Source organism: Aplidium turbinatum, chromosome 8 (genome assembly GCF_918807975.1).
Source record: "Aplidium turbinatum chromosome 8, kaAplTurb1.1, whole genome shotgun sequence".
In the NCBI taxonomy this organism is placed as follows: Eukaryota; Metazoa; Chordata; class Ascidiacea; order Aplousobranchia; family Polyclinidae; genus Aplidium; species Aplidium turbinatum.
The window spans coordinates 26,142,611-26,167,316 of NC_137479.1; the positions used below are offsets into that span (position 1 = coordinate 26,142,611).

The following is a 24,706-nucleotide window of genomic DNA, read 5'->3' on the forward strand; positions in this document are numbered from 1 at the left end:
TAATAACATGAAATAAACTAAAAGTTACAAACGTTTTCGGCCATACTCATGTGAGCCCTTTTCAATTAACCAACCGATAAGAAAAAGTGTTGTAGATTAGAACATTATCAAGGAAATTAAAATAAACTTCTTTTTCAGAAAACGTTTAAAACTGATGGTAGCCCATAAATCTTTGAAACATCACTTGTGCTGCGGCTAATCTTTTTAACATTTTTTCGTCCATAGTTGTTTCTCATTATTTTCGTTAATTGCTTTGTCGTCAAAGGAGGCCTCAAGACGCGACGCACAGTTAATCCACAATTCATATATCCCTTCTTTGATCATTGGATGTTCAAGTGCTTTCCCGAAAGCATCAAGAAGTCTTTGAGGTGCGGCGTTAATCACGATGAAAAGAAGAATGAAGTTGAAACACCTTTGATTGACCTTTGAAATTATCTAACCTTCACCAGTTTACTGGATTGAGATCAACATCATAATAACTTTAAATGTTATTAACTGTAGGTTACAAAAAGCCTGCGTATACTGGAGTGAAGAAGTTTAATTTAATAAGCCTACTTTTATTTTATCAGGCCAAAATTGACTTTTTCTTGAATTTTATTTTAAATCGGTTAAGCTACTTTTTCGAGAGTAGTTTTTCATTAATTAAAAACTGAATTCAGAACAGTATCAAGAAAGAGTAGCAACACTTTACAATTTGACTTGAAAAGGAATTGTGGCTTACAAAAGGCTACTGAAAGAATCTTTGACATCTACAAACCCAGTTGCTCATACATGTATTCGCTTGATGAAAAAGACATTGAATGACAGTTTTTTACAAATACACAATGCTCATAACCAAAAGTGTGGATTTTAAATAAAGATCTTTGTTGCAGAATATAATTAGGTTGCTATATCATGAAATCAAATGATATAAGTTAAACATACTTTTGACGTCAATTTAAAACTTTGGGTGTTTTTTTTTTGTGTCAAAATATTGTTCTATCAATGTGCACCGCAATGGCTGTTTGAATCAATAATTAAAAATTACACGTTATAAAAAACGGAGCAAGAAGTCTCTACCAAACAGATCAATGAGCTCCAATTTTGTAATAGGAAAGGGTGATAATTTTGTTCGTTCGAACATTCTACATATTTTGTAGCATTTTTTCTATATCTACTATTTGTTGCAGGAAGCAATTCAAAAGACATCCCCAATAGTCCTACATTGCAAGTAAAATTATACTGATGGAAGCAAAGTAGAGTTGTGCTTAACACACTGTATGGCCTGCATTTAAGCGTTGAGACTTACATGGAAACTATTGTACATTGCATTGTCAGGCTGCGCGAAACGTCAGTGAAGTAATAAATTTGTTTTTCTTAATAAATTTCTTTGTTTTCACTTACATCAGATGAACGCTTCAACTAGTGCTAGAAAAGATAATCACCCTGATGGACACCCAAACTATTCAGTATTCAAATATATTGTAGTTGTCAAAAAACCAAAGACATTTATTAAAATCCACATATTAAGAAAACTTCGATTACACTGATAGTGCAAAGAGCCGTGCTTGAAGACCATCAAGGTGTGGAAGCAAAATTGTCAAGCAGGAGTTGGTTGGTTTTGAATCTTTATCCTCAGACTGACAAAGCCTTGCTTGGTTATTCCTGGTAGTTTCGCATACTTGTAGATGTAGAGGCTCATGACGCAGGCCGGTTACCGAGAATGGCAGAGTGAAGTTTTCCGATTGTTGAAGTGTTGTTGCCGGGGAATTATTCCATTCACTAGGTTCCGCTGAATGGAGAGCAGTCCTGAAATGCGTTGCTCAAGCGCACACCCCGAGAGTCGAACTTGCACCGCGTGATCATCTTGAGCCGGCCGCGTAACCAATTGAGCTAACCGGGCGGAGTGGAATGTCATTTCAATTTCAGAAAAAGATAAAAATTCACTTGATGCTTGAACAATGTGATGTCTTGTGGAAGAAGTTTTTACTTTACATTTGCATATAATTTTTTAAGGTCTTGGGTCTTCCAATAGTCCGCCTCAATAAGTCAGTTAGATGAGCGTCTGATTTTACGAACAAAAAAACTTCAAAATCAAGCGGGGCTAGTTTCACTCTCGGGGTGCGCGCTTGAATGCATTTCAACAACAGCTTTCCATTCCGCGGCTATTAGTGGACGGAATAATTAACAGGCCACAACACTTCAACAATATGAAACTTTACTCTGGTAAAATCGATGACCGGGCCTGCGTCAGTGGTTCAAAGCTACAAGTATGTCAAACTGCCAGGCATAACTTATCACAAACATTCTCAGTTCAAGGGTATAAACTGCCTCAATCAATCAATGAGCAATGAAACTAGTTTTATTCGAATATAGCAAATCCATGTTTCTGCTATCAAGAAAGGGTAAATTATATTATCTGGAATATTGCTTTTTGAAATAGCCTGATGAAAACCATAACCAGATCATATGAAAGCAGCATTTAAAGCAACATTGTAGGCTATAGTGTACAATGACAACCAGACTTTGTCGCTGTAAAATTAGAAATTTCGACTTTACAACTGAGACTGTTTGACATTATTTTAATTTATAAATTCCTATATGCTTGTAACGAACCATAAATTCGAAACATATTGAAATGTTAACTGTTATGTAAGCAAAACTTATTTTTGTGTTATTGGTACGGTATCTTTATTGTGACCCCGCAAACAATGCGACGCTAGAGTAAACAAGCAGGTGCGAAATACAAAATAATTAAGCAATGTCTTTGAATGCTGTGAACTTGGATATCTTCCACCCAACGTTACTCAAATTTTCTCTTCATGTATCTGACTGATTTTTTATTTTTCGTTTTCTTCTTGAACATTATGGCTATTGGTATTATTGGTTATTGGCTGTTGGTATTATTGGCTATTGGTATTATTGGTTATTGGTATTATTGGCTATTGGTATTATTGGCTATTGGTATTATTGGCTATTGGTATTATTGGTTATTGGCTATTGGTATTATTGGGTAATAGCCAGGTTTTTTAAAATTGTGTTTAAGGGGCTACCCAATAACTTTTTATGAGGTCACCTATCATTGCAGTAGCTCCATTACATGAAATAACGGCATGCTGGCTAATATCAAGATCGTAGTCGGCAATTCTTTGGACCGCACAGGAAATGTATGTGAGCGATTGGCCTCACAAAACGCCTTAAAAACACTGGTCATAACCCGGGAGAAGGGAATTTTGATATGTCACCAAGATTTTGGTAATTTTTGATACCTTTGTACCACGGCCTACTAGAACACGGCCAAATATGTTGCTATTTGAGGAAATTTCTAAGAGTCTGAATTGTTATAATCATAGCTATGACAAACCTGTCATCTTCCCATTTCCAAAAGTAAGTAAAATGAGCAATATTTGTATCTAGACATATTATTAGCTTGTTTTACAGGAGATTAGATACGTATGTTAAACACAACTTATGCAATAATAATGTAAAATATGTAAAAAATTTTCAACTGCATCCTGGAGGTAGTCTCATCATACAGTCGTTAGGTTTTTTGTATAGCAGGATTTTTTGCCAATAGCCACATTTTACTTGCAAAATTAAACTTGGTGGAAAACAAAACGAACAAAAATTTAAATTAGGACATCAAATGAACCGCTTACAACACAGAATTCACAAAAAATTCTTGACATTTTAAATGGAACATGCAATTTCACCAAAAGCGACACACCAAACGATACTACCTCCAGGTTGCAGTTGGAAAATCTTACATATTTTACATTGTTATTGCATAAGTTGTGCTTAACATACATACCTAATCTCCGGTTAAGCAAGCCAAACATATGTCTAGGTACAAATATTGCTTATTTTACTTACTTCTGGAAATGGGAAGATGACAGGTTTGTCATAGCTATGATTGTAACAATTCAGACTCTTAGAAATTTCTTCAAATAGCAACATATTTGGCCGTGTTCTAGTAGGCCGTGTTTGTACTCTATAAAAAGGATCACTTCCGTTTTGTCTATTCTATTTGTTCATAACTCATAGTGCACTCAATGGAAAACGACCTTGTGCCCTTTTTCAATTTCTTTTGTTTATTTTTCAATAAATTTCACAACCGAGCTGCAGTGAATCACATCGCAATTGGTACTTTTAGTGACCATACTTTACGGTAGTTTATATTAATTCGAAATATATTTGTCCACCCCACTCATTTTTGGCTAGCGCCGCTCCTGGCTCATAGTGCATACCTCTGAAGCGGTTGTATAGCTCATACGAAATCTAATTGCCCACCGGTCGGCTATTGCAAACAACCTTGCATTATATATATTGATTTCCATTAAGGATAGGGGATCTCCTGACTAAGAAGCAGCAGGCCAGCGATTCTCCACCAAGTATCAATTAATCATTTTTTATTACAAAAATACATGGAAAATCAGCAGAGCCCTATTGGCATACTCATCATGTAGATTCATTTATTTATTTATTTAGTGACAGCTTTTAGGTAATGGTTTCTTATGTTTGCTTTTTAGGCACTAATGATGCACTACAGTTGTAGAGCGAAATGCATATTCCAATAGGGCTCTGCTGATTTTCCATGTATTTTTGTAATAAAGAATGAACCTTGCATTATACAGATCAGTTACTGTGGAAACAATTATGCGTCATCCGAATTATTCAATTTCATCAATCTCTTGATTCGACTTTGCTTAATGCATAAAACATAGCTTAGTGTTTCACATTGCATGCAAATAACAATAAGCAAATCAATGGCACTCGTCTTCGGTTTTTACTCCTTTTTTCTCTCGTCACACTAATGCTAATTGCTAAGTAGTGAATAGAATACGATTGTTGCAGGCATAAAATTAACTTCGGAGATTACAATATTTAGTAGGTCGATGCATCTAAAACTCTAAAAATATTTAAATAAGCCTAGACATGAAATTTTTGTCATTTGCTTAAATCAAGATGAAATGCTTTTCTTTGTACCACACATGTCAACAATAGTAATTGGCATACACAAAGTCTGCCAATGCTGTACATTAATAATAATAAATCATTGAAACAAAATATGTGGGCTAGCACAGGTTTTAAACAGAAAATTGTATTTGGTCCAATTGTTTTTTTGTTGTTTTTAAGTAAGACACTGGTTTAAAGTTGAATTCACCTACGCGTCGAAATAATGGTCTAATACTTTTTTGGAATTAAAATTAAGATCTTCAGAATTGATGCGCATCCATTTTATATACTGTTACTGACACAGTGATTAGATAAATAAATATCATGAACTACTTTCCAAATACTGCTTTCAAGATTCCATGATTACTACAATGCACTTGTGACAGAGTCTTGATTGTGAAGGGAATCAACTTTGTCATCAATATCATTATACGTCACATATGCTTCGTTGATATGGCCCGATTTTTCTGTCACAACCTGTTCAATCAAAAACAATACATACAGTAGTTTATTATTCATTATTAAGTAGTTTATTATTTTGATTATTATTAGTTTATTATTTTAGCTTATTATGTTTATTAGTTTGTTAGTTTATTATTATTAGTTTTTATTACTGTAGTTTAATAAACTGTTTTTTTTTCCTAGAACATTGAATCGTCATTTTAAATACCAGAACTTTTGTAAAACCTGAAAATCCTTCTTCTGGAGTACATCAGAAAACACTTCTTCAAACTTCTCCTCCTTGATTGTGTCAATGTTAAGTCCACAACGCATGAAATTCTTGAAGCCAGCAGGAAGCCAAGAAAACAACCAATGGTCAAATATGAAATAAATCAAAGAAGGATCCACTTCTTTCCGACTGCGCCATCCGCCTGTGTGTGGGGTATTTAAAGACAGATTAAGTGTCATAGGCTGGACGACCATGTTTCACAATAGTTTAAAATTGTTAAAATATTTTATCTTGTTGCGCATTTAAACAGCATGTACAATACGATATATTTTAGCGCTTGCAAAATGTTCCCATTATTTTTAGATAAAATTCAGAAGCTTTGGTTATGACGCTCACAGAAATTAACTCGTACAGTTATTTGCAGTGAAATACATTTTCTGTTTGCAATTGATGGCAAATCGAAAATCTACTCGTTTATTTTATAGATTAGTTTATTCGTTACAACTAACATGAGGCAAGACTTAGCACTAATCCAACGACAAGTGTAGCAGCAAATCCCAAGCAACTGTAGTACACGTAGGAGATTGAGTAGAGGTCTGCTATTGCTGGGTATGGAGTTGGTGTTGTTGGATCCGTGGTTGTTGGAATGGGTGTGGTCAGTAAAGATTCCGTTGTATTTGAAAACGCACTCTAAATAGTAAAAGTTATTTTGTAAAAGAAGCGATCTACCTACTCACTATGGAGCAGCGAGCACTTCGGCTGTGTTTGTCCGAATTGCGTATAGAACGTTTTGTTAACCTTACTGGTGTAGCCTCTACGCTAGCCATCAAAAACTTTCTAAAACAAATGTTTCTCTGCAGTCGAATGCTGCAAGACTTGACATCTATTGCTGTCTATTCTTGCTGCACTCGACTGCAGAGAAATATAAGAAAAGTCATTTTCAATCGAGTTTGTCCAGCACCCCTTTCGGACTGCAGTTGTCAATATAAGCGTAGGGATTTTATGCTGTAATATTTTATGAGGAATGAAAAATTTTATGCTTAAATATAAAACATGCAATCATCTTCCGAACAGTTCAATCATCACTGTTTTGTTGAATTAGGTTATAGAAAGATCAAGCAAAAGTTGTTTCAATCGTGAAAAAGCAGATTTTTTTTTGCCATCCACTGTAGGCTATTAAATCATTTACCATTGCAACTTCTCTCTTCATTTGAGTACAAACGAAAAATTCAAACTTCCAATTAATTAATCACGTATTTGGTATAATACACAATTGATTAAATCTTTATTAACGGTGAATTATAGTAATACCTCAGTTTTCAACAACACATTCTGTCTGTACATAAATAACTTGTTTTGTGTAGCCTATGCCTATGCCATCCGCCCCGTTAGCTCAGTGGTTACGCTGCTGGCTCAAGATCACGCGATGCTGGTTCAACGATCGGGGTGTGCGCTTGAGCAACACATTTAAGGACTGCTCTCCATTCAGCGGCAATTAGTGAATAGAATAATTTCCAGCCACAACATTTCAACAATCGGAAAACTTCGTTCTGCCAATCTCGGTAACCGGCCCTGCGACAAGAGCCTCTACTAGTATGCGAAACTACCAGGAATAACCTATCAAGGCTTTGTCAGTCCGAGGATAAAGATTCAAAACCAAACCAACCAATGTCACTGTGTAGCACATGTGCATTAAATCTAACATATAACTTAGAACCTTATAAGCTGTTAAATAAATATTACTTACGTTAACTGCACATCCAGCTGTGCTCACAGGAAGTTTGTGAAGGAATTGATTTTGAGGAGGATACAATCTACTTCCAATGTAGACCCATGTTGACATTGCAACACCAGCTAGTACCCCCACAAAGGCACCCTAAAATATCAAAGTTGCAGTTGCTTGATTGCATAAGAAGTGAGACAGATATTAGACCATCATCTTATAAATCATCATGTTTGCTTGTCGTATCCAGGCTTACACCTGGTGGTTGAAGATTTAGATTAAGTGGACGGGAAGGCAAGGAAGCCAATCTTCATGTCCACCTTCAGCCATGCCTTTAAGTGTCCTGCCAAAGACACAGCTGCATGCTTGTGAGTGGTGTCGAACCGGCGCTCTTTCGATTGCCGTTCAAGAGCTCTCACCACTCGGCTATGCAGCCGATAATCATCATGAAGTTGGATAATTTTTTTGGGCAGCCTGGCCGTGTAGTGCGAGTAAATTGTAAAAACTCTAACTTCACTTCAGTCCCATCGCTTCTAAATCTTTAATCACCCGCAAAATGGTTGGATGAGACAAAAACAAACTTAAAATGCTGAAGAAATTTGGCAAATGTTTGTGTTTTGCAAGCCTACGCAGTTCTTTAACTCCTGATATAAGTTAGTTTTTTCATTCACGCCACGACGGCCTTAGCAAAAACTGTTCCAAACGGTTTTATGCTGTTTCAAAAACATAGTGATATTAGAAATATGACAAAACTCACTTTTCTTTTCGCGGTTTTATAAAGTTACAAAAACATGTAAATATGATTTTGGTTAGTGGTATTTGGCCTTCAGCAGGATTTCTTGTCTGCCAAGGCGGGATTCCAAAAATGATGGAAGAGATACATGATGGAAGAAAGATAGGCTACCAGTGGAATGCCACAATAATGGCTCATTGCAGCAAAAAAAAATTCTGATTCTATGCCTTCGGAGTAGTCTTTCAAAAAGCGATTTTAATATTGAAAGCCTTTATAGAACCAATATTTTTACACATTTCTCACGTTTATGAAGTCTCTGAATGATTTACATTGTCTAAAATACATTTAGCACCCAACTACTATAATGTTTTGCAAATAATACACTTTAAAAAGTTTGAATTCTTGTCTTGTTGGAAAGGGCTTATTGAAAACCTAGTGAATAACTGGCGTCAAATTACATATAGCCTACCGTATCCTCAAAATCTAGACCTGATGATGAAAAAAAAACTGATTGCATTTTGATTTCATTTCCTTCCTGATTAGCCGTTTTAAGTAGTTTCAAAAAGCTACACAGCAGAATTACTAATGTACTATACGGTAATTAAGTTGTTAACAATACGAGAAACCTTTTAATGATTAGGAAGACATGTGGTCCTGTATATGTTATAGCGATAATTTCAACTTTAACGCAGATCTACTTTTTGATAGGACTTTGCTCATCCCTAAGATACAATAATTGAACATCGAGTTTAATATCCCTTGTTTTAATCTATGGTAGCTTGTCTTCTTTACGCTTATGAGACAGCAATTCAGGCAACATCTCCCAATTGTTGCAACCAGTGCAATGTCTTCATATCAGTGTTCTGAAGGTCGAAGGACCACATGTTCTGCAGGTCGAAACACTGAAAGGTAGCTTATGAAATCTTACCAAAGAATTCACAAATGGGAAAATCATTCCGAGAGTGAAAATGCCCACCAAGGGGCCTCCAATCATTCCTGAGATGCTCAATGCTGCTTCTAGGACACCACCTAGTTGTGAGGCTACATAAGCCATTCCAATACAGAGAAGACCAAAGATAATTACCAAACCTACAACAGAGACAGTGTTGATTGCAGCTGATTAACATAGTTTTTATTAAATCCAATTACGTTAAATTGATGAAACATAGCCTAATTCAACCACAGTGAGAACTAATGATTGACAAAGTTTGTGTAAGCTATGCTTAGAAAGTTATTATGGCTTTTTTCATGAGAAAAGGTTAAAAATGTTTTTACCAAGTTTGTTAATCTTCTGGTACTTTGAGACTTCTTTAATCAGATATTCATTAAAATTTTGACACTTTGCCTTAATCGAAATGTCTCAACCCATGGCTTACTATATTACAGGCCTTCCAGACGCGCAGTGCCAGCTAAAAACTGGAGGCGAGTGTTTTAAAATCACATTTAACGTGTGATTGGTACAGACCAATCATTTTACCGTTTTGCAACCATTTTTACATTTCTGACGGTCAAACCTACTACTTCTACACAGAATAAATGTTGCTAGATATTGAAATAACATAAAATAACTGATTTTGCTATAGGTTGTGTAATGCTCAGAAAGCATGCAAAATTGCGATTTAACCAAATGTCAACAAAAGAAACTTAAAGTTTATCAACTTGAAAATGTATGCATTACACTCAATTCAACAATATTTATAAACAAATATGCAGTTATTTTCTGTGAGCTTTGAGTTTTTAATTGAGTTTTACATTGCCAATTAATAAATTGTCACTTCTGGCAATATACGAAAGTCACATGTTAACACAGTGATTCTCAACCTTTTTTCTTTTGTGGCCCATTTTTACCAAGCAGAAATTTCTGTGACCCACTATACTGTTCACACTGTTGTAGTAGCTTAAAATCAAGGTTGGTTTATGGTGAAATACAAGGCATTGATTGCAACACGCCACCGAATCTATAATTAGAACAAAAATTGCCACTCGGTAGTAAAAAACAGTCAGCATCATTCATTGTTACCACTATCAAAACTACTAAACTGACGCACAAGTGTAAAATTAACTGCCAGTGAAACAAAATAATGAAACTAAAATTTTCAATGAATCTAGCATTTTTTAAATAGGTCTGCGGCCCATCTCAAAATGTTTCCATGGCTGAGAACCGCTAGGATTGCAATATTAATTCTTCCTTAGTATCTAGCAAAACTAACTTTTTTGCACAATCAAAAGTTTTAATGCGATGGCACAAGTTATCAAAGCTTTTAATTTTTTGTGCCTCTGCATACATGGCATACTGGTCTGGCTGGACATTTCGTGCCGCATTTGATGCTTTGACAGTGCTTCTAGACTTAAGTATAGAATTTCTTGTTGGAAGCAAACTTGGTTTGATATCATTAAACACAGATGGTGACTCAGCTGGTCTATCCTTGCCATAGCACTTAACCATTGCATAATTTTTAGGCCAATGCCGTTCGCAGATAACTGTATTGGGGCTGTCTGGCACATTATCCCGCGATATAATTGATATCCACAACTTTTTTCTTTGGCATTTCACGGTAAACGGAATTGTTAATTATTGATTCTATTTTTTGTTAAGGCTCTCACTCCTAAGGAGGTTTTCAATCGAATGAATAAATTCCAGTCTGATTCAGCATATTTTCATATGTATTTTTATATCAAGGGTGAGACTATTTACATCCAAATAAGTCAATTCCAGATAGTTAAATAGCTACACAGGCTACACAGACTAGTTCGATAAAAACATTTCTACCTTATGAGACCTTATTCAAATACAACAACACAGTAATTAAAATACACATAATGAACTATCAACCCAAAGAAATCAAGCTGAATGATTATTACGCTAGAGCCTAAAATCTGGTATCCGGTCATTAATAAATAAAATAGGTACGTTGTTCGAATATTTCACAGGAATATTTTTTGCTTTTTGTCCTTGTCGTAGTTTCCATTACATTGAGTCACACAACATTTGCGTTCCATTCAGTATTGACTAATTTAAGATAAGTTTGATTAATATTATGTATGGCTGCATCAAAAAAGAAGTATATAAACATATTATTTCTGTGTTGTTGCACACAATAAATTGTCTATGTACCGTAAGCTACCGGTAAAAAGTAATTTTTCCAAAACCAATACCGGTAAATCATTTTCTGGCCGAGATATATATATATACCTATGTGACAGACAAAAAACTATAATAACTACACTTCGGCAAACCTGAACTTTAGCATTGAAAATTATTCCAATTGAAAGATGATAACTACAACTATACGGCCACTCCATACCCTTGCGCAGGTTAAACTATGCCAACTTTGACAGAAATAATTTCCAATACTAAACTGCCTTAAGGCTTCTTGGATCACAATCACATTAGCTCACTAGTCTGATTAAAACATCTCTCGGCTTTGATTTTTCAACTACTTATTCTTTTACACAACTTGTACTTACTGTTCAAAGATGGCCAGTATTACTCAATATCTTAGGTTTGCACTCACTGTCATGCAAGAATACTGTATGACGTAGATAGCCTACCGGTACTTTTCAAAAATTCACACCACATCCATACATTTTGCATCATTCTGACTTTGCAAAATGTGAGAACTGTTCTACTATAAAATGCATCATGCACCTTTTTTCAAGCTAAAGTAGCCGTCTGAGTGAAATCATTTCATTTGAATTTTTCAATAAAATACAAAACTTCAATACTAGACTTTTATCTATAAAGCTACACAGGCTGCAAGATCTGAACTAGCAAAGCTAAGAATGGCTAGTGCTAGTGTAGGACTGTAGGTGTAGCCTACTGCATAACTAGTACTGGTGTACTGTACGTACAGCATATACCCTAGTTGGAGTTACTGTTCTAGTAGTATGAATAGTTAATATGAAAGCACCAACAAATGTTTGTGCAAATACTGAAAAGAAATAAGCTTCCTCAAAAACAATATAAAAACATCCTAGGCTATAGCAATAACATGAACTCTCTGCCTCTTACAACAAGATTGTAGCACTTTCAATCACGCACTAATGTTTGGACCAAACATTCAGGGTTGCCATTCTCTATACATAAAAGAGAAGCTCGCCTCCAGTTTTTAGCTGGCACTGCGCGTCTGGAAGGCCTGTAATATAGTAAGCCATGTCTCAACCGAATTTGCAGAGGTGTGATAGTGGTGTGGATGAGATATCGTCGAGGTGACTGTCTGATTTTTTTCGCAAGCCTGTTTGAGTTCTAAAACCTTCACGACCAAGCAGCTATAGTGGTAAGTCTGGGTAACTAAATAAAATTAGTTTAATGACAGCAGAGACTGATCAGGGCATATCCCGGGTGGTGGAAAGGTATGCCCTCGACACCAAAGGAAAGCAACACCATCGTAAAATGAAGCCTTCTGATGTCTATTTCCTGATGTTTTCCAATTGAACTTTGAGACTCACTCTGCCAGCAAAGTTTTTTGCATACATATGAAAACTATAAAATGAAATATCTTACCTTTTGAAATCCAAGTATATTTTGTTTCATTCAAGTTTGTTAATGGCTTTATAAAATCTTCAATTGTGACACATGACATTGCATTGATTCCAGAAGACACTGTGCTGTGAGTACCAATCTTTTATTAGTTACAACAGTTTACATAAGCTATAACTAAACATTTTACCAACACGTCTTATCGCATTTACTTTAAAAAGCAATTGTACATTCAGCTTAAAAACATATTTACTCAATTTTCCCACCTTAAACTTCCAGAAAAGATGCAAGAAACAACCAAGCCAGGTAATCCAGGATAGTTTTTAAATAAGTGCAATGATAAGAGAGGCAAAAGCTGAAACAGTAATTTGTTGGAAGATGAAGATTATGTCCTGATGGCGAATAATGCTTACTGCGATTTGATGTGAATAGGATCAACAATTATTGGGATTGTTTGCTAAGTTTGTGAAGTTGTTGGGTAGGCCTATCCGTTTGTATTTGCTATCTATAGGCCTACACCACACGCAAACTTGTTCAAAAATTCAGTTTTTAAATTATATTAGGCAGTTAAGGCTACATTTTAACTTGGTTGAGATTTTAAATTAACTACAGTACAATGTTTAGACTTTTACCTCAATCGATAAGCACATACAGTACTGTGCGTATATACTGTATGTTCATAACTTACATAGAGTTACCAAGCGATGTGATTTACAAATTAACTTTTATTTAATATTTCACTTCGATTCTGAAATGGAGCACTTAAAGTGCTCAGAGAATAATGATGGACTTTTAGCAAACAAGTAGCCAATAAGAAAATGATGGACTTTTTTCATATTTGTTGCATAAACTGTTAGAGATTCATTATCCCACGAGATCGTTACAGTAAACAGCTGTAGCGCCTGCGGCTTTTCTTATGTTTGCTTGCGTCTTATTTCCGTTGTGAAACCTGTGTTTATTAGGGACTTGAAACGTGAACAGTAATTGTGCGTTCTCTTGCAATCGGCAGTTTGATACACATATACGTCCGCTAAACAACCAATAATCAAAAACAATATGTTGTTGAGCAATATACGTGATGTAATAACCTGATCTGTTGCTGATATTTGTCCAGTGCTTAGTGGATCACAGTCCCAATACACAGCATAGATGATTGCTCCATTCATCATGGATAAGCTAATGATGACGACCAATCCGATCCAATTCAAGAAAAGAGCACTGAACAAATCATAGCCATTATGAATTTAAACCAAATGACAATGAAAAAACAAAATGAATGAAAATCGCCTTCATTCTCGTGGACTGTAAGTTATTGAGTAAGGTAGGCTACATAAAAATTGTTACAAGGTTCTAAAAATGAGCTCTGTAAAATGTCAGAATATCAATATTTATAATTACCCTTTGGCTTCCCTCACACTTTTACAAGCGAGATAGCGTTGAACCTGGGATTGGCCAACCGCGTATATACTGAGCCAGAGAAACGTTCCTCCAACTAGAATACTCCATACAGTGTGGCGGATGCGTGGGTCAAATCCAAATCTGAAAATGAAAAACGCAATTTTAGCCTATATAACAAACCAATAAATCTGATCACTTAAGCCGTGGTCAGAAATAGATCTCTGGCATATTATTGTCTTAAGAATTCTACAGTAAATTGATGTTCAAAATGCAAATAAGCACCAAGGTCAACTTGGTTGTGTTTCTATCTAAAAAACAAGTTTCAAATAATGAACAATTTTAGATGTACCAGAATTGACAGAATTCAGTATTTCTATAATTTGCTACACACGTCGATGGCTTTGCTGCAAATATTGTAACGGATGGTAAAAGAAAAGATTGCTTGGCATTGACTTAAAACAATTATACAAATTAAAAAGATAATCTTATTTCTTTTTCGTGTGTAATTTCTCACTGGAGAAAGTCAATTCTTCCTCCCATTTCACATCGTTCCCAAACTTTTGCGAATCCTCCCTGCTGTATGCTTCCCTCAATGGTTACTACAAGAAAGCCTATTATCATGACAACAGCTTGAAAAACATCTGTCCAAATAACAGCTTTCAATCCACCCTGTAAAAAGGCTGACATAAAGGATTGTGGGATTTGGGATCTTCAAAAACTTTTTCAAGATTAATTATGGTATTTTACAAATTTCTAAAAGTTTTGAACCACTGAAACAATCCAGGTTGCTAAAGTTGACAGCATAAAGTGTTGCTTTTTATTGATTGTTGCTATAATATGTTATTTTACTCAGTAGCTACTGTACAGTTAGTGTAGCCTACATGGTTTGCGAAAAGTGCTTTATCCCTGCAGCGTATTGCTGCTAATCTAAGATAAAAAAAAAAAAAAAAACTCAAATCCAAACTTGAGATAACAAATTTGTTGCCTTATTTAGTATTTAAAATTTGCGTGAAAATATGAATTTCCAGTCTTGTCTTAAATACTGTAGTTAGTCTTAGATACGTTAAGTTGCAAGATATTAAGTATCCCTTTGTAAATTTGCCTAACTATTTTACAAAAACATATGGTACTTACCAGAGTCGTGTAAAAGATACAAACCAATCCGGTTGATAAAACTGCTCCCCATAAGTTGAAGCCAGTCACTAAACAATTAAAGACAAAAGATATTAACAATTAATAACAAAATATTTGCTGGAGACACATCAACAAATGAAGACTTGAGTTAAATGATTAGTCACAATGAATGCATTGAAACAACATGTATACAGGAGCTGCATTTTACGGGTTAACTTTTATGATGTTATATAAAAGTGCTGCTGATAAGTAACAACAAACCTGCACTTAAGGCAAGGGATGGGGCATATATCACGATTCCAGTGTAGAAGGTGTTTTGAACCAAGTACGTAATGGTGGTTAGGATCCGTACTGGCCTGTTGAAACGCTTTTCCAAGTACTAAAAAAAACACGTATTCAACAGTATAACCCGCAAAAGCGCTGCTGTTTTTTCTTTTTTTTTTCGATTCAGGCCTATATCAAAATTCACTGTTCACACGTTTGCATTATAATAATAGAAGCTTTTTTTTATTCTTGATGTCTCTAAGGACAGTTGCCTTGTTGTAGAAGAAAAAAGCACGAGGATTAATGTATTCATGTTTTTTTAATGGTAGCCTACTGTACAAATAGATGCTACAAGACGGAAAATATTACATGTTCTTATGGTACTAACTCTCAAACAGCCTACCATTTTTTCGTGTGCCTCCAGCTGATATCACTCTGCAGACATGCGAGTCTTTCAGTAAACAAACTGTATTGCTGGAGAATGTGCTAACTTGTGGTCTCTGAAGTTGCAATAGAAAAAGTTGCTTTTTCTTGTCGCTAGATAATAGCCAAGTCTTCAGTTTCTGCTTAGTTTTCATTATTTATGTACTCAGTGTAAACTCATCTGTATCTTGACATAAGATTCCCATTTTTAAATAAAAAAACACGTCCAGTGTCTTTACTGTGTAAAGGTATAGCTCCTCGTTTCCAAGGGCTTTTACGACGAACGGATGACTGGAGCGTGGAGGGTACACCGTACACCGGCATGGTTGGTAAAGTGCAATTGTTCGCTGTTCTACAGTCCTGTAATGAGTACTCAGTCTTGTGCTGATAGCCAGAAAGAAAACTCTTTATTAAGCAGGTATCTATAAATTGTTGAGTACGACGAGACTCAAAATTGAAACCTGGGCTAATACCGTATTTACTTGATTGTAAGCCGCGCTTGATTGTAAGACGCTCTTGATTGTAAGCCGCATGTGATAGTATTAAAAATTTAATGTAAGCCGCCCTTGAATGTAAGCCGCAAATACTGTTTACATGCAAAGCGGAAACTGTTTACTGTTAAGTACCATAAATAAAACTGACAACTCCTTTTTTTCTTTCGAATGCACGTCATAAATGCATGTGACAATTTAAAATGCACGTCACAACTTCACAATAGTCGGCATCAGACAACGCAGTACGGCAAAACATCTATGGCAAAGTCGACAAGGAAAAAGGCAAAAAGAAAAAATGTAAGCCGCCTTTGATTGTAAGCCGCCCTTGAATTTAAGCCGCAAACATGATGGAAAAAAAAACTTTATAAGCCGCAGCTTACAATCAAGTAAATACGGTACTGTAGTTCCAATGATCTAGGCAATAGCTCGGCAACCAGCAAGCTGAAAACTGTCAAACATATCTTGCCTCCTTGTTGCTACTTCCCTTGCAAATACATAAATTTCAAATAACACTTTTTGCACTGTCACTTTCCAGGAATGGGCTGCAGTGTTATTTTTGCATTAGCGACACCAGGGATTGCTTTCATTCAATAGCATTGAAGATCAAAACACCTAGTTATAAAACGATTGCTCAGCGTTACATAATTAAAAAAACATTTTGAAAATATTTTTTCTTTGTTTTATTGAACAACGATATTTTTACCTCGTATGTGCTTGCTATTCCCAAATTATAGAAGAGAGGAAGAAATATCTCTGCCGTTATAATTGCCACAATGAGCGTTGCTCCTAGAAACCTGCAAGTAGAATAACTGGTATCTCTGCACACTAAACTAAAGAGTTATCATTGCAGTAAATCAATAACAAAAGCATATGTTTCACCTTGCCTTCAACCGCTTAACTGAACTAATATTAAATTTGACACAGTAACGGACTTTATTTGGACATTGCTGCAGTGATTGATGACAAATTTTTGACTTTGTTATGTTCAACATTTCCAGCGACATTCAGAAAAATAATTATATCGTACCACCAATACATGGTTCCATAAACGTAGACTTCAGCTGGCGTTCCAAGGACGGTAATAGCGGACATAAAACTCACTGACAATGACAAAGATACTGGTACCATACCCAAAGATCTGCATAAACATGATGTAATAAAATTAATACGTACATCAGCTACTTTAATTTAAAAAAAATAGCTAGTAGCCTAATGCATGTGAAACTTGACCATATGGCCGTAAGAAAAACCTCAATGTGACATTGATCCATCTCTAAAGCTAAAATTAACTTAGCGGCTGTAAAGCCTAGTGGTGAGAGCTCTGATTCAATGTTCGATGAGGCGCCGGTTCGATGCCGCTCAAGAGCATGTGGCTGTGTCATTATTATCAAGACACTTAGACATGCCGTCGATTGCGGAGTGGCACCCCTTTTACTATAGCCCTTGAATTCTCTCACGATCATGAATTGTACGCTGGCCTAGAGAGACATGCCTACATCTTTTTTTGAGGCTATGGCCAGCTGAACTGAACTAACTCTAAACCACAAAGCTAAATAAATCACAAAATTCAATGATTTTCACAAAAAAGCCTTTAGTTTATCACACCTTCCTCCCATCAAGTATCCATCTGTTCCATCTTTGGATCTTCTGTCTTTGATTGCAAAAAATATTCCAATGACTGCTGAGATTCCCAGTGTCACTCCAAACACAGCGTAATCTGCCGCGCTTAGGGAAGTTGGGGGACCAGAAGACGACATGAGATTGCTTCAGTAAAACTATATAAATTACTTCACTGGAAACAAAACGTAAACGTGTACGATAACATCATTTGAAAACGAATCTTCACATTGGTTTGTGCTGCATACGACACGGTTATTTAGGCTACATACCATGGGCTGAATGATCTCATCTTGAAGAATGAATGTAAACTGCTGGCCATATGTTAATATTAATTCATTTTAATTAAGTTATGATTTAACTTGCGATGACTAGCTTAAAATGTGTAAGCTATACAAGGTGAAATAGGCCAAGTTCAACTTCAAAAATTAATATTTTTCAAACCTGTATCTGCAAATTGATTACTGAGACACCTTGTTGGGTAAAGACCTACTTTGCTTTTATGAAGATAGCAATAAAGGCATAGTTTAAAAGAACAACGTATAAATTCCTAAGTCTGGAACAGGTATGATATACAAAGAAGAAGTAAAGTTATACCAATTAATTTATTTTCGGGCGATTTAATTCAATTTTACGCAGCTAAAAAATAATAATCGGCTAAACCATCTTTAGCTAAGCTTTAATTTTTTCACATCTTCATTGCTTTCATATGATTAAGCAGATTGAATTGATTTTTAGTTCACAAAGATTGAACTTCTTCGTTTGAACTGACTCCCGTGAAAATAAAATTAGGCCTATTAGTATTCCATGACATGAAACCACGTCGTTTATATCAGGTATTGCTGTGGATTATTCACTTAACAGAAGATATTTCTCCCTTTTTCTTGGCAGTAAAGTTTGCTTAATGATTTTGATTTTTTATTAATAGTTTTGTGTTGCAGCTTCTACTATTGATGTTGATTGTTGAATTCTATCACATTGTTTGTTCAGCATTCCGTCTTTGTTATAGAATCAAATCTAAGTAGCCTAAGTTGAAGTTAAAAGTCCAAAGGCTGCCGTGTAACGAGGTCGAGTCATTCTTTGTTCATTTGTTCAAAAAAACACAAAGTAAACTAAAATCTGATATTCGAACAAATGATTTTTTTATTTCATGAAAGCTTGCAAACGTCACATAACAACTTTCTGTAAATATGTTTACTTTGTGTCATGGCCTAGTAGCTTAACTATTGAAACTAAAAGATGTTTATATGGAATTTTTGCAAACTTTTTTGGATTTTTACTTACTTGCCCAACTTGAAATACTATTTTTCAGTTGAGACGAGATTTCAAGGTTGCAAACGAAGACCTGAGTTGAAGAACTACTGAAGTCCAAAATTCCTCTTTTGAAATAAACAAGTTGATTTTTTTCAAAGTTGTTTAATCTTTTATTTCAGCAACAACACTACATTTAACATTATGAAAACAAAAAACAATAAGCGAACGTTTTCGGCTAGTCATACAGCCATGTGATTCAACATCATAACATAAATTTCACTGTAGAAAAAGCCACTGAGACTATACTTTTTCTGGATGTAGAAATTAAGATAAATGTTAATGGATTTGATACTTGGGTCTGGCGTAACCTACAAATACTAATCTTTTTCTGAATTTCAGCGCTGTTTTCCTGTCAAACTACAAATCTGCTTTAATCAGGTGCCTTATGTCGCGAGCTCAATGCTTGTGACGCAGTTTATATTGGCCAAACTGAACGTAGTATAAATTCCCGGGTCAAAGAACATCGCAGAGCTGTCAAAAATATGGAACATGAAAAGTCAGCCCTTTGTTCACACATGCTAGAAGAGGATCACAAAATTAACTGGTCAGAAACAAAAATTTTGAAAAATGAAAGTAATTATTATCAACGCACCACCGCAGAAAGTTGCTTCATCAACATCACATCCAAACATTGCAATGTACTCAACCGGAACGACGGAAACCTTTTTACCAAAACCTTATAAATCATTATTGTCTCGACGTGCAGGCTTCAAGCCTACTTAAACACAGTTGGAAACGTTATTGCAATCTAATTTTGTCTCGAATTTCTGGTGGTCTTCAGTACTTCGAATTTATGTTTATTGTTGGAAGTTTTTTACGTAATTTAACGTCAAAAGTAACCACACATCATTAGCCAATCTTTAAAACATTGTGTTCTATTTCTCTTGCCTTCAATCGCACTTTTTTTCTGTTGGTCGTCACTGCTTCGAATTTTTATATTTATTGTTGGAAGTTTTTACGTAATTTAACGTGGAAAGTAACCGCTCACACATCATTGGCCAATTTTTTTAAATATTGCGTGTTTTATTTTTTCTTGCCTTCAATCGCACTGCAGTATATAACCTGGTGAAATTTTATTTTGTATGTTATTCGCTCTGAGGATGCGCATTGTCATGGTGCGCGAAACGTCAGTGAAGCAATAAACCATCTTGTTTGTTGTTAATTTTACTTTCAATTTCATCAGATGAACGTAGCAACTAGTGCTAGAAACGATAATTGTCTTGATGAACACCCAAACTTTTCAGTATTCAATGACTGTTTCAATAATGAAATCAATAAATTATGTTCATACTTTGGTGCTAATCATTATCCGACTTGGTTTTTCAATAAGGTCTTGGAGGGTTTTTAAATTTGGTTTCCACTACGTCTCTAGTTGAGGAGCTGGATTTCAAGAACTTTTTAACAATCCCGTTTATTGGTAAGGAATCCAATTGTTTTGCCACAAGTTTGTCCAGATTTATTGCCTTGAAGTTTAACGTTAAGATTTTTCTCGTCTTTAAAACATTTAAAGCTGTATAGTCATGTTACTCAACGCAACAAACAGTTTACCAGCTTCATATTTTAATCATAGATCGATTTCGCTATCACAGCATCCTCAGTACATTTCAAGCTAGTTACTATTTTCAGTTGAAGTCTAAAACTCCTTTCCGCTTATGTTCAAACGTCGTGTATAAGTTCACTTGCTTGCATGATGCGAGTTCGACATACATTGGTAAGACCACGCGACATTTGGCGACGAAACTGGGGGAACATAAGAATTTAGCTAATTTTAGTAAAAACAATGCAGTTAATGATTATAATAGAGACTGCCAATCGTGTTCAAACACTAAATCCTCATTGGAGTCCTTCGAAATTGTTAGTAAGTGTTTGTCCGAGTTCGAGGCATCAAGATTCACGAGGCATCAAATCTTTCAACCCAAAGCTCAACAGGCAATTATTTGCTGGCGGAGCCTCCTATCTTTTAACAGTTTTTAATTGAATTGTCACGTCTTGTGCTTCTCTACTTTTTGCTTTGTTTGTGCTACTATCTCGTGCTGTGCTTCTGTCCATCTTGCGTAATCTGCTTGAGTCCTTTTCTGAACAATTAATTAATTTTACCTCTCAAATACTTCACCTCTTGTGCTGCGTAATTTTTCATTTATCATTTTGTGTGAGCTCATTTAGCAGTTTATCAAATGTTTAGATTTAACCATATTTTGCTGTGATACTGTATGATTCTTTAGTATTTCTTTAAAAAAAAACATACTGACTATCATGTCACCAACACTGCTAGGCTACCACCTTGGGTTTACCACATAGGCTAGATCAGAAGGTATGCGTGGCATTGACAATACCCCAATAATTGTATGCTTTCCAGTAGTCTTTCAACATCATTAACCCAGGGTGGTCTAATAAATGACACAGAATTCCCAAAGACCATATGACAACGACAGGCATCATATCCTGTAGATTCTGTTAAAACATTGGGATTCGTTTTAATACCAAGTTTAATAAAAATGAGATTTTCATTTTCCTAGTGAAGTTGATGTAATTGCGAACAGAAGATTGTTGTTTAAATTGATGTAATTTTAGCAGTTCGTTTTCAGTTGTAGGCTACGAAGTTTAAAAGTAAAAAACACGTAACTGCAGTTAACCGTACTAAATAAAAGCGAATAAAACATTACTGTGGATAGAACAAGACTAGAATTTAAACCGTCCAAATCGTGCTGAACGAATGAAGTCTCGAGCACATCTTGTGGGTCTTCAAATGCCGTCATGAAAAGAATCTATACTGAGTTAGCCTACTTCAAAAATCAATAAGTTTTATCTTGGTTATCAGTACTACAAACAAAGTATTCTATCTTAGCACTAATGTTTTCCTTAGCAACAAATAAAAAAGCAGATGCAGAAGCCCCAAAAACATTGAAAAATTCCTTCTTTCTGCTTTAAATTTTGAAGAGTTATCGGATCAACTGATCCATGGTTTGAAGAATTAGACTCAGTTTTGTTATTTATAATTTGCTACAGAATTTGCGACCATGTACAAAATCAGTGCGGTAGCCAGTCATTGTCAAAATAGCCCACTGACCTTTATGACGTCACTGACATGACAATCCCCAATCGTTATTGCTGTGTCTAAAAAATAGTCTAAAAAGGTTGCCTCGTGGCCTGGGTTGCTTCAAATCATACAAAATAGGATCTTGTAAGCTAGCATGTAAACCTTTTGGACAATACTATAGAGATCTTAGATTTAAAACCTTGACTAAGGGCATGGAAAGACGGAGATAATTGAGATTTTATTTTGTTTTATGCCTACTTGTGTAATCCATTTACTGTGCTACGACCACCAGTGGATCATGGCTTACCGCTCTGTACTTTATACTGTGGTAAGCCATCTAAAAAAAAACTGTATGGCTTCTTCAGAAAGCTTGTTGTTATAAACTTGTTGTTCACGCTCAGAGTATGATCCTTGCTTTGATAATTTCCTTTCCTTTTGAAAGGGAAATTTCATGGGTTGCTTATGAATTTTTGAGCGACTTTAGATAATACTGCATTGAGCAGATTTTCGTTTTTGCACTCAACTCGTACCTACTTTTTACAACCGTTTATAGATTCACCATTTCACAGTATTAGTCTAGCTTACCTGCAATTTTCTCTGTTGAATCTTGCTTTTTGATGGTTTTTGACTTTTGATAAACGTTGTTGTATATGTAAAAATTAACTCCGTCGTTTTAAAAACAAACAATTCTATACTACTAGGCCAGGGATGTCCAACCTTTTATTATAGTGGGCCGCAAGTCAATGAGATTTTTTACATTGTTTTCCAGCTAAGAGGTAATCAACATTTGCATTAAAGGACGTTGTCTTGATTCATAGGATGTTTGCTAAGTGTTTGTCGGTCAATCTGTTTCTTTCTGCGGCTTTGGTGTTTTTCATGGATAAAAATAACTGCTCGCAACAATATGTGCTGCCCCACATAAACAATAATTTTTTGGACAAATTAACTAATTTAATAAATTCATTACATGAATGTAATTCTTTATAAAATAAAGAAAGAGTGTGTTTTCTGTGGAAAGTTTTCAAAATTTTTTGGCGCTATCAATGGCCAATTACCTAAGCCAACACTGGTCAAAAATGACTGGCCTGTGAATTATGATGTGAGATTTCAACAGATAGGCGACATTGAAGTGTGAAATTTTTTTTATTATTCTTTTTTGTATATGACAAAATGTTCAAATTTCAAAGCGCGTGGTGTAGGCCTACAGACAGGTTCGTCCTGAGCTGCTATACCAGGGGTGTCCAACCCGCGGGCCGCATATGGCCAGCGAGATGGTTCCGAGTGGACGCGCGGTATTTTTGAAAGTGACTTAAGGGGACACCTCTAATGAAAAAAAAAATTTTTGAAGAAAATTATATTTTGAACTGAAAAGATAGAGAATTTCATCAGGATTCTGAATATATGGCAGTTTCTCCACAATTCTAATTCATTCCCTGTTAAATTTTAGAACTAGTGGAGCTACCACGCGACCCAAAAGTCTAAAATATGCCAGAACGATGATATGATATGCTGAAAATATACTAATAGTAGCAACAGAAAAGCCCTTTCTGGTTTTATATATTTGTGGTATTTGTAGCTGTTGTTTTGGTCATGCTTCAGCAGTTACAAATTTCCTATATCCTAGCATTTCAAAGCCAGTAGTGACAGTAACAATAACCTAGCTGAAAATGCACGATTTGCTTTGTATTTGCAAACCGTAACTTTAAACGCGTTTTACTCAAAATGACATTTTTTTGCAGTCAATGTTTATTTAAACAAACTCATTTGTTTATTTCTTGTCCGAACTGGCTAAAAATTGGAATGCATGCTGGTACAATGGTATTGCATCAACCTTTGAGAGCTTTTTTAAAAATTTTATTTCTTGACCATTTTATTGAAAAAAATGTGTATAAATATTTTCGCACACAGGTAACTTTCAAAAATTTTTTTTTTTTTTAGGAAAGTGACATTTTAGAGAAAAAAGCTCTCATAGGTATTTGCATATAAGGTAGATCTAGCATTTCATAACATTTCTTGTTGCTATATGATGCTGGTAGTGAGAAACAGTGTTTTCTATTAGCATGTCAAAAAATAATTATTGAAATATTGTCTGTGTTTGAAGGAAGCTCATTGCATCAAATTAAACTTTTATTTCATGAGACTTGCATATTCAGATGTGTCTTTTCATGCCCTTTTCAGAAATATATGGTATGTGGGGGTTCCCACAATAGTTAGCTTATCTGAGGCAAGCTTCTCAGCCATCAGCGAATATTGGGATTTCATTAGAGGTGTCTCCTTAAAACCGTCAAAAGCCTCTCTCAAGCAGGCCCGGATTTAGGGAGGGCAGAAAAATTTTTTTGCACGGGGCCCCCCGATCTAAAAGTGTCCCGGGCCCCTCATCAGCTAAATCCGGTCCTGCTCTCAAGTATGCGAAACTACAAGGAATATCTTATCAAGGCTTTGTCAGTTCGAGGATAAAGATTCAAAAACCAACCAACAACATTG

The 24,706-nt window shown here is 35.4% G+C and overlaps 1 protein-coding gene and 1 pseudogene across 1 annotated transcript; one reads left to right on the forward strand and one right to left on the reverse strand.

The window, feature by feature from the left end:
- Positions 1-751, forward strand: part of LOC145776201 (sodium-coupled monocarboxylate transporter 1-like) — a 28,310-nt pseudogene extending 27,559 nt beyond the window's left edge.
- A 3,304-nt stretch (positions 752-4,055) lies between these two features.
- Positions 4,056-19,193, reverse strand: LOC145775227 (sodium-coupled monocarboxylate transporter 1-like). The gene is made up of 16 exons (XM_082586482.1): positions 19,156-19,193; positions 17,860-18,018; positions 17,282-17,392; positions 16,958-17,048; positions 15,335-15,452; positions 15,074-15,141; positions 14,454-14,608; positions 13,940-14,080; positions 13,630-13,759; positions 12,808-12,896; positions 12,566-12,669; positions 8,990-9,150; positions 7,353-7,481; positions 6,115-6,295; positions 5,623-5,807; positions 4,056-5,412 (listed from the first exon to the last, which is right to left on the reverse strand). The coding sequence occupies exons 2-16, from the start codon at positions 18,009-18,011 to the stop codon at positions 5,302-5,304; spliced, it is 1,926 nt and encodes a 641-aa protein (XP_082442608.1). The 5' UTR covers positions 18,012-18,018; positions 19,156-19,193; the 3' UTR covers positions 4,056-5,301.
- Positions 19,194-24,706: the final 5,513 nt, after the last annotated feature.